Source organism: Bufo gargarizans, unplaced genomic scaffold (genome assembly GCF_014858855.1).
Source record: "Bufo gargarizans isolate SCDJY-AF-19 unplaced genomic scaffold, ASM1485885v1 original_scaffold_1790_pilon, whole genome shotgun sequence".
NCBI lineage: Eukaryota > Metazoa > Chordata > Amphibia > Anura > Bufonidae > Bufo > Bufo gargarizans.
This window is the reverse complement of record NW_025334517.1, coordinates 389,243-404,581: the sequence shown is the minus strand read 5'-3', so window position 1 is coordinate 404,581 and position 15,339 is coordinate 389,243. Positions and strand designations below refer to the sequence as shown.

At 49.9% G+C, this 15,339-nt stretch overlaps 1 protein-coding gene across 1 annotated transcript in view; it reads right to left on the bottom strand.

The window, feature by feature from the left end:
• LOC122923644 (protein mono-ADP-ribosyltransferase PARP14-like) overlaps positions 1-15,339 on the bottom strand; it is a 44,078-nt gene that overhangs the window by 21,573 nt on the left and 7,166 nt on the right. The window contains exons 2-4 of the mRNA XM_044274496.1: positions 15,140-15,264; positions 13,201-13,234; positions 3,106-3,315 (exon numbers count right to left, since the gene is read on the bottom strand). Coding sequence (XP_044130431.1) covers positions 3,106-3,315; positions 13,201-13,234; positions 15,140-15,264 — 369 coding nt within the window. The remainder of the gene's footprint in view (positions 1-3,105; positions 3,316-13,200; positions 13,235-15,139; positions 15,265-15,339) is intronic.

The following is a 15,339-nucleotide window of genomic DNA, read 5'->3' as shown; positions in this document are numbered from 1 at the left end:
GTAAGAGCACTGAGACTATGGACTCTTTACTGTAAGAGCAGTGAGACTATGGATCTTTACTGTAAGAGCAGTGAGACTATGGCCTCTATACTGTAAGAGCAGTGAGACTATGGACTCTTACTGTAAGAGCAGTGAGACTATGGACTCTATACTGTAAGAGCAGTGAACTATGGACTCTTTACTGTAAGAGCAGTGACTATGGACTCTATACTGTAAGAGCTAGTGAGACTATGGACTCTTTACTGTAAGAGCAGTGAGACTATGGACTCTGTACTGTAAGAGCAGTGAGACTATGGACTCTGTACTGTAAGAGCAGTGAGGGGATATGGACTCTTTACTGTAAGAGCAGTGAGACTATGGACTCTATACTGTAAGAGCAGTGAGACTATGGACTCTTTACTGTAAGAGCAGTGAGGACTATGGACTCTATACTGTAAGAGCAGTGAGATCTATGGGACTCTTTACTGTAAGAGCAGTGAGACTATGGACTCTGTACTGTAAGAGCAGTGAGACTATGGACTCTTTACTGTAAGAGCAGTGAGACTATGGACTCTTTACTGTAAGAGCAGTGAGACTATGGACTCTTATACTGTAAGAGCAGTGAGACTATGGACTCTATACTGTAAGAGCAGTGAGACTATGGACTATCTATACTGTAAGAGCAGTGAGACTATGGACTCTATACTGTAAGAGCAGTGATGACTATGGACTCTTTACTGTAAGAGCAGTGAGACTATGGACTCTTTACTGTAAGAGCAGTGAGACTATGGACTCTGTACTGTAAGAGCAGTGAGACTATGGACTCTGTACTGTAAGAGCAGTGAGACTATGGACTCTATACTGTAAGAGCAGTGAGACTATGGACTCTTTACTGTAAGAGCAGTGAGACTATGGACTCTTTACTGTAAGAGCAGTGAGGGACTATGGACTCTGACTGTAAGAGCAGTGAGACTATGGACTCTTTACTGTAAGAGCAGTGAGACTATGGACTCTTACTGTAAGAGCAGTGAGGACTATGGACTCTGTACTGTAAGAGCAGTGAGACTATGGACTCTATTACTGTAAGAGCAGTGAGGACTATGGACTCTATACTGTAAGAGCAGTGAGACTATGGACTCTATACTGTAAGAGCAGTGAGGACTATGGACGCTTTACTGTAAGAGCAGTTGAGACTATGGCCTCTTTACTGTAAGAGCAGTGAGACTATGGACTCTTACTGTAGAGCAGTAGGACTATGGACTCTTTACTGTAAGAGCAGTGAGACTATGGACTCTTTTACTGTAAGAGCAGTGAGACTAGGGACTCTATACTGTAAGAGCAGTGAGACCTATGGACTCTTTACTGTAAGAGCAGTGAGACTATGGACTCTTTACTGTAAGAGCAGTGAGATATGGACCTCGATTACTGTAAGAGCAGTGAGACTATGGACTCTTTACTGTAAGAGCAGTGAGACTAGGACTCTTTCTGTAAGAGCAGTGAGACTATGGACTCTTTACGTAAGAGCAGTGAGACTATGGACTCTTTACGGTAAGAGCAGTGAGACTATGGACTCTTTACTGTAAGAGCAGTGAGACTATGGACTCTATACTGTAAGAGCAGTGAGACTATGGACTCTGTACTGTAAGAGCAGTGAGGCTATGGACTCTGTACTGTAAGAGCAGTGAGGCTATGGACTCTATACTGTAAGAGCAGTAAGACTGTGGACTCTATACTGTAAGAGCAGTGAGACTATGGACTCTATACTGTAAGAGCAGTGAGACTATGGACTCTATACTGTAAGAGCAGTGAGACTATGGACTCTATACTGTAAGAGCAGTGAGACTGTGGACTCTGTACTGTAAGAGCAGTGAGACTATGGACTCTATACTGTAAGAGCAGCGAGACTATGGACTCTGTACTGTAAGAGCAGTGAGACTATGGACTCTATACTGTAAGAGCAGTGAGACTATGGACTCTATACTGTAAGAGCACTGAGACTATGGACTCTTTACTGTAAGAGCAGTGAGACTATGGACTCTGTACTGTAAGAGCAGTGAGACTATGGACTCTGTACTGTAAGAGCAGTGAGACTGTGGACTCTGTACTGTAAGAGCAGTGAGACTATGGACTCTGTACTGTAAGAGCAGTGAGACTATGGACTCTGTACTGTAAGAGCAGTGAGACTATGGACTCTTTACTGTAAGAGCAGTGAGACTATGGACTCTTTACTGTAAGAGCAGTGAGACTATGGACTCTATACTGTAAGAGCAGTGAGACTGTGGACTCTATACTGTAAGAGCAGTGAGACTATGGACTCTTTACTGTAAGAGCAGTGAGACTATGGAGCTCTATACTGTAAGAGCAGTGAGACTATGGACTCTATACTGTAAGAGCAGCGAGACTGTGGACTCTATACTGTAAGAGCGGTGAGACTATGGACTCTATACTGTAAGAGCAGTGAGACTATGGACTCTATACTGTAAGAGCAGTGAGACTGTGGACTCTTTACTGTAAGAGCAGTGAGACTATGGAGGGCTCTGCCAGAGAAGTTCTAGAGCGGACAGGATGTCTGGATTATAACAATATCACATTATGGGCACAGGATTTATGGAGATAGGACATTGATCCAGAGATTTATTCTGATTGCCAGATTCAGGAAGGGAATTTTCCTTTAATATGGGGTAATTGGTGACCACCTCACAGGGTTTTTTGTCACCGATGGTAGGGATGTAGGTTGAACCTGTGTCTTTCATCAATCTTATTGACTATAATAAACAAATATTTATAAGAGATCCAGACAATTTTGGTGGACCGTGCATCATCCTACGTCTTCCTGTCCTCATTTTCTGCTAATCAATTCTCATCTTGATGCTTCTTGAAGACCACAATGACTTGGTGAATAATGGGGACCTAACTGTCAATAGCCTGGACTGGATTACAATAACCAGATCTGGAGGTCTTAGAGTCATCTCCAGTGAGGAGCCGTGTAGACTCCACATGATATGGCCGATGACCCAATGGATTTACTACACACACTATATGAGCTCAGGGCTCCCAATGACCTGGACCCACTATGTATTATATACGAGGAGGTGCGAGGTTTACCAGATACAGTCTGAACATTACCAATGTCGCTGGTGAAGGTGATGGCGGCCGAATGGATTTCAGGTATTGTCTCCAAGTGAAATTTGGTGTCATCATTCCGGTCTCTACTGTTCTCTATAAGCAGAGTCAGCATCTCAGCGGAGCAGGAGTCCTGGACGTTCTCAATCAGAACCACATCGGAGAGGAGCTGCTGGGCCTGACCTCCCGCTTCATGCTGTGAGACGTCTGCAGCTGTTAGAAAAACACATAACATCCATAGGTGACCGCACTTCATATATAATGTACCTCTCACATGAGCTCAGGTCCTGCAGGGGGGCACACACCCTACCACTAAACATCATTATTGGTGGGAAGGTGGAAAGTGGTGGCAGAGACATGAAAATGATATTCATCAGACACGGGCCCCACTGCTCCATCAGGCACGGGCCCCACTGCTCCATCAGGCACGGGCCCCACTGCTCCATCAGGCACGGGCCCCACTGCTCCATCAGGCCCGGGCCCCACTGCTCCATCAGGCCCGGGCCCCACTGCTCCATCAGGCATGGGCCCCACTGCTCCATCAGGCACGGGCCCCACTGCTCCATCAGGCACGGGCCCCACTGCTCCATCAGGCACGGGCCCCACTGCTCCATCAGGCACGGGCCCCACTGCTCCATCAGGCACGGGCCCCACTGCTCCATCAGGCACGGGCCCCACTGCTCCATCAGGCCCGGGCCCCACTGCTCCATCAGGCCCGGGCCCCACTGCTCCATCAGGCCCGGGCCCCACTGCTCCATCAGGCCCGGGCCCCACTGCTCCATCAGGCTCAGCTTTCTTTTTTATGTTAATAAGCAACAGATATACCGTATTGTATAAAAACCTCAGTAGTAATTTCTCATGCATTCATATACTGCAGAAGTATCAGTTCATATTTTTTTTTGTAATTACAAATGTATTTTGTACCGTATTTCCGCTATATATGGGAAACTCCTGCTGAGGTTTTTAGCCAGAATATATCTATTACTTATTAACATTGAGCTCTATAGCTCAGTGGTTGAGGATTTTGCCTTTAATGGAACTGGTTGTTCGAATCCCAGCAGAAACAATTGAGGCTAAACAAAATTTAAATACACAGAGTGTCCCTAAGCAATACTGAAACCGAGCAGGGACTCCTAGGCCATATATGGAGTCAGAGCAGGGACTCCTAGGCCATATATGGAGTCAGAGCAGGGACTCCTAGGCCATATATGGAGTCAGAGCAGTGACTCCCAGAAGCACTGACTCCATATATGGACACAGCAGGGACTCCTAAGCCATATATGGAGTCAGAGCAGAGACTCCCAGAAGCACTGACTCCATATATGGACATACAGCAGGGACTCCTTAGCCATATATGGAGTCAGAGCAGAGACTCCCAGAAGCACTGACTCCATATATGGACACAGCAGGGACTCCTTAGCCATATATGGAATCAGAGCAGGGACTCCCAGAAGCACTGACTCCATATGAGGACACACAGCAGGGACTCCTTAGCCATATATGGAGTCAGAGCAGGGACTCCCAGAAGCACTGACTCCATATGAGGACATACAGCAGGGACTCCTTAGCCATATATGGAGTCAGAGCAGGGACTCCCAGAAGCACTGACTCCATATATGGACACACAGCAGGGACTCCTAGGCCATATATGGAGTCAGAGCAGGGACTCCCAGAAGCACTGACCCCATATATGGACATACAGCAGGGACTCCTTAGCCATATATGGAGTCAGAGCAGGGACTCCCAGAAGCACTGACTCCATATGAGGACATACAGCAGGGACTCCTTAGCCATATATGGAGTCAGAGCAGGGACTCCCAGAAGCACTGACTCCATATATGGACACACAGCAGGGACTCCTAGGCCATATATGGAGTCAGAGCAGGGACTCCCAGAAGCACCGACTCCATATATGGACACACAGCAGGGACTCCTTAGCCATATATGGAGTCAGAGCAGGGACTCCCAGAAGCACTGACTCCATATATGGACACACAGCAGGGACTCCTTAGCCATATATGGAGTCAGAGCAGGGACTCCCAGAAGCACTGACTCCATATGAGGACATACAGCAGGGACTCCTTAGCCATATATGGAGTCAGAGCAGGGACTCCCAGAAGCACCGACTCCATATATGGACACACAGCAGGGACTCCTTAGCCATATATGGAGTCATTGCTGGGACTTCCAGAAGCACTGACTCCATATATCGAGTCAGTGAGGCATCAGCTTGTACGATGAACTGACGGGAGAAGTCGGGAGCTTGAAGGACAGGAGCACTAGCCAGCGCTTCCTTCAAGGCCCGAAACGCCTCTTCTAGTTCTGGGTTCCATGTGACCGTGTTGGGTTGTTTTTTACCCGTTGCATCGGTCAGTGGTTTAGCCAAAGTACTATAGGACGGAACAAACTTCCTATAGTATCCTGCCGTTCCCAGAAAAGTATTTGTTTTTTGGTGGTAGGCTGCGGCCATGCCACAATGGCATCGACCTTCCCCATCTGAGGTTTCAGGGTCTGGCTGCTACTCTGTGTCCGAGGTACTGAACCTCTGTCATGGCTATCTGACATTTGTTGGGCTTAACGGTCAGATTGGCAGCGGACGGTCTTCCCAATACCTGTGACAAATGGTCAAGGTGATCTTCCCAGGTTGGACTGAATACCTCAATGTCATCCAGGTAGGCTACTGCGTTCATTCATGGCCCGCTGAAAGGTGGCGGGCGCATTCTTCATCCCAAAGGGCATACGAGTAAACTCAGAGGCTAAAAGGGGTGATGAATGCGGACTTCGCTCTCGCCTCTGGCGCAAGCGGAATCTGCCAGTACCCACGGCTCAAGTCCATGATTCATCAATTCGAGGCATGGGATACGCATCGGTTGTGGTAATGTCATTCTGTCTCCGAGAGTGGACACAGAACCGGGTCGTTTTGTCCTTTTTGGGGACTAAAACAACCAGAGCGGCCCATGGGCTAGCGGATTTCTGGATGACTCCTAACTGCAGCATTTCCTTAATTTCTTGCTTGATCTCAGCCGGGTGAGGTGCGATGGGGCCCTGCCGTAAGGGCTGCTGGGTCCCTGTGTCAACTCTGTGAGCTGCTAGGTTGGTGTGGCCCGGGAGTCCTGAGGAGGTGGCGCTGTGCGCACTCAGTTGCTGGGGGTACGAGAGGTGGGGGTTGATGTTCCAATCATCTGCCACGTCTCGTAGCTCTGCTGGCAGGTCTATCAGTGGATCTGGCTCTTCGGGTTCTAGCTGGCTGCACACGGCTAACACATACTGCTCTCTCTCCTCATGTGCTTTTAACATGTTCACGTGGAACAGTTTCTGTCACTTACCCCCCAGACTCACGAGGTAAGTGACTGGGTTCACCTGTTTCAGAATGGTGTATGGCCCTTCCCAGGCGGCCTGCAATTTGTTCTGCCTGACAGAGTAGGGGGGTGTATACCTTCTGACCTGCTTGGTCGACCGGTCTCTGACGTGTTGGTCATACCAGGCCTTCTGCTTGGCCTGTGCCTTTGAGAGGTTTTTCGTCATCATGGCCATGAGGGACTCCATCTTGTCATGAAATTTTAGGACATATTGAACCACAGAGACTTCTGAGCTTTTCCCTCCCAGGTCTCCCGAATCAGTTTTAAGGCCCTCGGACGTCTCGTCCATATAGGAGTTCAAAGGGTGAGAACCCAGTGGACTCCTGTGGCACTTCTCTAAGCAAACAGCAAATGAGGCAGGTGCCGTTCCCAGTCCTTCCCCTGCGATTCCACGAACGTGGCCAGCATTTGCTTTAACGTTCCGTTGAATCGTTCACACAAACCATTGGTTTGGGGGTCATACGCACTGGAAGTGGTGTGCTTGATTTGCATCCTCTCACAGAGGGCTTCCATTAGCTCAGACATGAAGCAGGAGCCCTGATCAGAGATCATCTCGGCGAGGAACCCCACACGAGAGAAAATCCTGATTAAGGCGTCTGCCACCGTGGCCGACCTAAGGGAAGACAGTGCTACCGCCTCTGGATAACGGGTGGCATAGTCCACGACTGTTAAGATGTAGCGCTTTCCAGAACTGCTAGGAATGGGAAGGGGACCAATTATATCCACTGCCACCCTCTGGAAGGGCTCTGTGATCACCGACGGTGGCTGCAAAGGAGCTTTGCGGGTACTCCCAGCCTTCTTAACCCTCTGGCAAGTGGTACACGATCGGCAGTAATTGGTTATGTCCTTTCCCATTGTGGGCTAGTAAAAATGGTTCTGAACACATTTGTGGGTCTTTTTGATACCTAAATGTCCTGCTAGTGGAATGTCGTGGGCTGCTTTGAGCACCTGTGCCCGAAATTCCCTAGGGACTACCAGCTGTCTCGTGTTCTCACCTGCGTCACCTTTTGCCGGCTGTACAGCTTCACAGTACAGTCGGTCATTCTCCCAATAGACTTTATATGGAGTGCCCTCGTCTGGAGGCTGGCCGGCTCAAGCCCTAAGCGTCTTCAGACTGGGGTCACTCCTCAAGGCCTGCACGAATGCAGTGCCACCGGTCTCCTCCAGCTGACCGGTGACGTATGAAGTCAGCTGCGGAGAGTTACCTTCAATGCTGGGGTCAGATGCGGCTAGACGGACGGTTGGTTCTGTCCCCGCAGCCCCATCTGAGCCCAGGTTACTGGCGACACTGGAAGCGTCTGCCAGCGCAGTTACACAATACATGACAGGGTATTTCTTGCATTATTGTCATCCGCCTGAAGGTCAGAATCGCCCGAGGGGGTCTCTTCGCTCGGCTCTGAGTTCAGGCGGCTGGCCCTAGCACGTGTAATGGCCATAGCAGGTACAGCATCATGTATATCACCATGGTTAGCACTGACACAAGCATTTGGATCAGCAATGACAGGTGCAGAAATAGGCAGATTACATTCGGTTGCTTGTACACTTAAATCTGATACCTCCCGGCTCGAGGCGCTGGGTACGGTAGAAATAGCAGGTAAAGTGTCCCCGTCTCCCTGTTTCCCCAAAGGGTTGTACAGTACCTGGTTTTGGTCAGGGAGTCCTGCTAGATCTCCTGTGTGTTCGCAGGGTACTTGTAACGGCAAACAAGGGTGCCCAAATCAGTGCCAAGCACTGTGGCAACGGGAATATCATCCAGGACCCCAACAACCCACTTTTGATGTCCCATTCCCCAATCATGGGGACTTGGGCTTGGGCCACATGAGTGCGAGTGCCCCCAACTCCGGTCAGAGTGAGGTACTTTCCTGGAAGGATATCCTTTGCTGTAACAAGATGTGAACGGACCAAGGTGACATCTGCACCGGTGTCGCGGAATCCGATGACAGTCTGGCCATTCACAGTGACGGGCTGGTGGTTCTGGGATCCGCCTTGCACATTGGATCCTCCGACCAGCAATACAGCAGATGAGGCAGGGGTGGAGGCATTGGCCCCCTTAGGGCTTGGCATCGTCGCGGTGCTAGCTGCCTGGCTGGGTGGTTGGGCTGGCTTCCCTGCATAGCACCAGGGCCTGGTTGTCTCACGGTTCACAGGACCAGCGGGCCTGCCTTCTCTCCAGTTCTGGGACATGGCTCTGTCCTTGTCAGATACTGGAGTTCTGCAGCTATCAGGGTTTTGCGGATGTCTGGTACCATAGGCCTGTGAGCGTCCGCCACCACAAGTTTGCGAATGTCCGGCACCCGAGTTGCGACAAACATGTCTGCCAACTCAGCGGCTTCTTTGGCAGACTGGGGCTGGCACTTCAGCACAAACTGTCTCACAACCGTAGAGCATACAGCGAGGAGCTGGTCATGGATGAAATCCTCGAGGTTAGCACAAGTCTTTTCCTTAGGGGTTTGAGTCCATTGGCGGAATGTGGTGCATAAGTGGCTAGCCACATCCACGTAGAAGTCTGTGGACACTTGCTGGATGGCACGGAACTTTCTCCGGTAAACCTCGGGGGTTAACTGGAACTTAGCGATTATGGCCTCCTTGATAGTCTGATAATCGCAGTCTTGGTCTGTGGGTAGCTCTGCAAAAGCATCCAGGGCTTTACCAGTCAGCTGAGGCGTCAGGTGTAGAGCCCACAGATCCTCAGGGATGCAGAACTGGTGGCACGCGCTCTCAAATGAGCGTAAATATAAATCAATGTCCCCGTTTTTCTCCATAACTGGAAACCCTGCTTTTGGGACCACGGGTAGAGGTGTGCCTCCTGCAGAAGGAGTGTTAGGAGAGGACGAGCGCTCGGCCTGCCTCACTTGGGCCAGTTCTAGTGCACGCTGGTGCTGCAGCGCTTCTCTCTGAAGCTGGAACTGCTGCTGCATCTCTTCTCTTTTGAGCTGCATCTTCAGGTAAAAACGTAAATCCGCGCCAGTCAGGCCTGGTAACAACTGCTGGCTCATAGGGCCCAAGGCAGTGAAGTTCAGTCCAGAGCTGCTTGTTCCTTGCTGAGGGTTAGCAGGGGCTGTGGACATGCTGTTATCCAGGGTACCTGCATCACCCGGAGCTGAAGTAGCAACATCAGCACTCCTATAGCTGGCGGTGCTGGGTGACGTTGAACGAAGGGGCAGCGAAGCCTCCCGCACGGGATTGGAATCCTCCATCGCTTGGCCGTCTCTCTCCGTCAAAGCTTTGATCAGCTGTGATCGATTTTTGCTCAGAATGGCAATGCCTTGCGACTCACACACGGCTTGTAAGTCGGCGACAGACCAACTGTGGTAATTTGGAACTGAATCAGACATTGAGAAGAGTAAAAGAATAGGATATAGCAAAGAAAAGGTGGGGAAATGTATATCAATGTGCACCGTTTTTGCGCCCAGAACTCAAGTTCCGCAGGACAAGATACTAAGTAGCCGCTGTCCTATTGTTCCGATTGCACAAAAAACTGCACTTGTAAACTCTTTGTGCTCTGATCTCCCAAAAGCTGACGTCTGCCTGGTTTTGGGTTCTGCTATCCCACTAGCTGCCAACCAATGTGACGACCCCCCGCCAATCCCGTCGTACTAAGCTACAGTTGCCATCCAGGTCTCGTCCACTAGAGACTTCTGGAGGCGAATCCACTGTGAGCACAGGAGACGTTTAAGATTGGTTGTTGTGCCCACACATGGTACAATCGCGACTGTATGTACAATCGGTAAAATAAGATGATTGATTTTGCGCGGAAAACCAACTTAATTTGCTGCCACCACTCTTCGGAGTGAATCGGAGCGAAGAGACCGCGGCTAGCTAATCCTAAAGGGAAGGAACGGTTATTTGCAGCCTAGCTAACCAATCAGCAATGTATAGAAATAAGACGGTGGAATGTCTCCTCTGAGGACAGAGCTCTGAGCATAGACCAGATAATCGGGGAACAAGGGCAGAACTGGAACCATTAAATCGTTAGTTTTATTATAAAAACTACGCACAGAAATCTACATTATAACTGACAGAGAAATCTACCGGCCGAACAGATTGGTCGGATAGAAATAAGTAAGAGGTGGAAGGGAACAGAATGTCTGTAAGGTCAGAATTACCGCGGTAGAGTCCAGTAAAAGATAAAGTCTTTGTAAGGAGTAATCCAAGATGGCGGGTGCCCGTGTCCAGCGGACAGTCGTGATGTTAGTCGACGTCAGATGGCAGATGACGGACCCGGACCTGAGTGGGTCGCTGTGTTTTACCCCCTCTGGAGCTGGTGGTGGCTGTGACACGCACAACTCCAGCCTGGGGCAATTGGAACAGGGGGCAGTTCTTGCCCTGAGAGGGAGAAAATCTGGCAGAATCCTTGCTTTGCCAGTTTCTCCGTACCCGGAGGTCAAATTAAGAAATACAATTCATAGTTATAATCAGTAGAACTTTACACATCATCTGATACCAAATATGACTGGAAGACAATACCGTGTGTTAGGCCCCTTTCACACGGGCAAGTTTTCCGCGCGGGCGCAATGCGTGATGTGAACGCATTGCACCCGCACTGAATCCGGACCCATTCAATTCTATGGGGCTGTGCACACAAGCTGTTTTTTGGGGTTTTTTTATGCATCACTTGAGCGTTGCATGAAAATCGCAGCATGCTCTATATTCTGCAGTGCGGATGCGGTGCGATTTTCACGCATGGTTCCTAGGAGACGATCGGGCTGGGGACCCGATCTGTATTATTTTCCCTTATAACATGGTTATAAGGGAAAATAATAGCATTCTGAATATAAAATGCAAAGTAAAATAGTGATGGAGGGGTTAAAAAAATAAAAAATTAACTCACTGAGTCCACTTGATCGCGTAGTTGCGGATCTCTGTCTTCTTCTGTAATGTTGAGCTGCCGGCTAAGCACCTGTGGTGACGTCACATCACATGGTCCGATCACATGGCCACTCACCATGGTGACGAACCATGTGATTGGACCATGTGATGAGCACAGTGACATCACCACAGGTCTTTTGCCAGGTCCTGAAGATAGAACAGAGAGTGGCAGCTATGGAGCAGGTAAGTTAACTTACGTACCAACCGGCCGTGTGATAAGGATCTGTCATTCTTCTCTGAAGTCTCTGACCAGGCTTAGGGTGTTAGACTAGAGAGAGGGCACTTTTATTGGTTTTGTCAAGACAATATCAGATTGATGGATGTATAACCCAGCATGGGGTCAGGAAGAAGCTTTGGCAAAGGATTTGCTAATTTTCCTCTGCATTGTGAGCTGTAACTGAGAGTTTTAACTCTTTGTGTGAATGAGAGGGCTCTTGTGATTTTTGTAATTTTAAAACAGGATGCATTTGCAATTTATTAGTATTGCTGAGATCACGAAGCATCACAACTCCTAAGCCATATATGGAGTCAGAGAAGAGACTTCCAGAAGCACTGGCTCCATATATGGACACCGAGCAGGGACTCCTAAGCCATATATGGAGAGCAGGGACTCCCAGAAGCACCGACTCCATATATGGACACAGCAGGGACTCCTAAGCCATATATGGAGTCAGAGCAGGGACTCCCAGAAGCACTGGCTCCATATATGGACACCGAGCAGGGACTCCTAAGCCATATATGGAGAGCAGGGACTCCCAGAAGCACCGACTCCATATATGGACACAGCAGGGACTCCTAGGCCATACATGGAGAGCAGGGACTCCTGAGGTTCTCCAATGCGCTGCTGTGCTCTGTTCCTTCCACTTTCTCATTCTGCTGCTTAGAAGCTCGAAGTTGTCTGACAAAATTACCGGCAATTATTATTATTGTCAGTAGAGAAAAAAAATGGTTCCAGCAATCTAAGGGCTCTTTCACACCTGCGTTCTTGTCTTCCGGCATAGAGTTCCGTCGTCGGGGCTCTATGCCGGAAGAATCCTGATCAGGATTATCCTAATGCATTCTGAATGGAGTGAAATCCGTTCAGGATGCATCAGGATGTCTTCAGTTCCGGAACGGAACGTTTTTTGGCCGGAGAAAATACCGCAGCATGCTGCGCTTTTTGCTCCGGCCAAAAATCCTGAAGACTTGCCGCAAGGCCGGATCCGGAATTAATGCCCATTGAAAATCATTGATCCGGATCCGGCCTTAAGCCAAACGTCGTTTCGGCGCATTGCCGGATCCGACGTTTAGCTTTTTCTGAATGGTTACCATGGCTGCCGGGACGCTAAAGTCCTGGCAGCCATGGTAAAGTGTAGTGGGGAGCGGGGGAGCAGCATACTTACCGTCTGTGCGGCTCCCGGGGCGCTCCAGAGTGACGTCAGGGCGCCCCAAGCGCATGGATCACGTGATCACATGGCACGTCATCCATGCGCATGGGGCGCTCTGACGTCACTCTGGAGCGCCCCGGGAGCCGCACGGACGGTAAGTATACTGCTCCCTCGCTCCCCACTACTACTATGGCAACCAGGACTTTAATAGCGTCCTGGCTGCCATAGTAACACTGAACGCATTTTGAAGACGGATCCGTCTTCAAATGCTTTCAGTTCACTTGCGTTTTTCCGGATCCGGCGTGTAATTCCGGCAAATGGAGTACACGCCGGATCCGGACAACGCAAGTGTGAAAGAGCCTTAAGAAAAATACCGTCCTGGCCTGTGGAATACTGGCCAGGGGGCAACCGTAGCCGGGGGCCCCACTGCTACATCAGGCCAGAACCCCATGGTTACATCAGTCCGGGGCCCCACATCTGCAGCCGCTGCAGTAATGGATTACCTGGATTTGGGATCGGCTCACTCCTTCCTGGTTTCTGAAAAAAAAAAAAAGGGGACAGTGATGATGAGAGCGCAGGAGATAGTCACCAGGGTCAGTTACAGTAAAGGGTACGCCATCATAACTATAATTAACTGTGTCCTGTCCAGGAATACCTGCGTTATAGAAACGATGGTGGCAGTCAATGGTGTAACTAGAACTGACTGGGCCCCACAGTAAATTTTAGAACGGGCCCCATCCCAGCAACCCTCAGTTCTGCGACTAAGTAAGAAGGCTCTCAGACCGGGCCCGGCAGCCGCTCCGTCCAGTTCCTGCACATATAAACTGCGCACACCGTCACCGCGCACACCGTCACCGCGCACACTATTTAAAGGGTTGAACATTGACTTATCGAATAGCTGCCTTACATCCGGTGGCATTAGAGGCGGAGCTTAAGAGCTCATTTGCATCCCTTTCTTCGCTGTATATACTGTCACTAGAGAGGAGCGAATTTTGATATTTTGAAAATTCGTTAACGCTTCGTTTGGTGGTAAAAGCAGAATTACGTTATGGATTCTGTTACCACGGACCATAACGCAATTCGATGACGGAATGCCTTTAGAGGCTTTCCGTTATTCATTCCGTCATAATAGAAGTCTATGGGCTGCAAAACGGAGAGCCCTCCCCTGATCCAGAGACCTCCCCTGATCCAGAGACCTCCCCTGACCCAGAGACCTCCCCTGACCCAGAGACCTCCCCTGACCCAGAGACCTCCCCTGATCCAGAGACCTCCCCTGACCCAGAGCCCTCCCCTGACCCAGAGCCCTCCCCTGACCCAGAGACCTCCCCTGATCCAGAGACCTCCCCTGATCCAGAGACCTCCCCTGACCCAGAGACCTCCCCTGATCCAGAGACCTCCCCTGACCCAGAGACCTCCCCTGACCCAGAGACCTCCCCTGACCCAGAGACCTCCCCTGACCCAGAGACCTCCCCTGACCCAGAGATGTCTCTAAAGGAAATTCACTCAACTCTAACAGTCACTGCTTATATAAGGAGATGAGAGAAGGGTAAATCACTCTCCCCCTCCGGACCCCTCCGTCCCACCCCCCCGGACCCTCTGTTAAAAGGACCTTAACATGTAAAGCTTGGAAGAACGACGAGACAGAGGGGAGATGAGAGAGACGGCTAAATACATAAAGGGAATCAACAAGGGAAAAGAGGAGAGAAGATTTACAAGAAGGAAAACTGCTACAAGAGGACATAGTGTTACATTAGAGGGGCAAAGGGTTAACAGTAATATCAGGAAGTATTACTTTACTGAGAGAGTAGTGGATGCATGGAATAGCCTTCCTGCAGAAGTGGCAGCTGCAGATACAGTGGAGGAGGTTAAGCATGCATGGGATAGGCATAAGGCTATCCTTCATATAAGATAGGGCCGGGGCTATCCATAGTATTCAGTATATTGGGCAGACGAGATGGGCCACATGGTCCTTATCTGCCGACACATTCTAGGTTCTATGTTACTGTCCACATAACAGTGTCATATACTGGTGAATGCTGCACGGTGCTGCCCCGCCATATACTGCAAAAGTAATACTACACAGTATAGCGCCTTACTTGCAGCACCGCACAATGCAAGTATAACTGTGCTATGCTCAAATGATACCCCCATACAGTGCTCTAGTAATATTATCATACAGTAATACAGATACCAGAGGCAGCAGACACTGAGGGAAGGGACACATTGGGGGGGTTGACATAGCAGCAAATACCAGGGGGAAGCTGACATAAGGTGGGATACTAGGGGCGCTATACACCAGGCGACAGCAGATATTGGGGGGGGGGGGGGTAGCAGATACCAGGGGCAGCTGTCACTAGAGGGGAGTCTGTCCCTGCAGCCTGTTATTGAGGGTCTGTCACTGAATGGGGGGCTTTGACTGGAGGAGGGGTCTGCTGCACTCACTTCTGAGGGGACGTCCTGCACCGGACCACCGCTCAGCGCCTCCACAGACGTCACATCCAGCTTCAGCGTCTTGTTCCCCGGTAACTGCAGCTCCTGAGATGTCTTCTGGAGAACCCGATCCCGCACTGGAAACAAACACAGCGCCATCAGAGTCACCAATAACAAACACAGCGCCATCAGAGTCACCAATAACAAACACA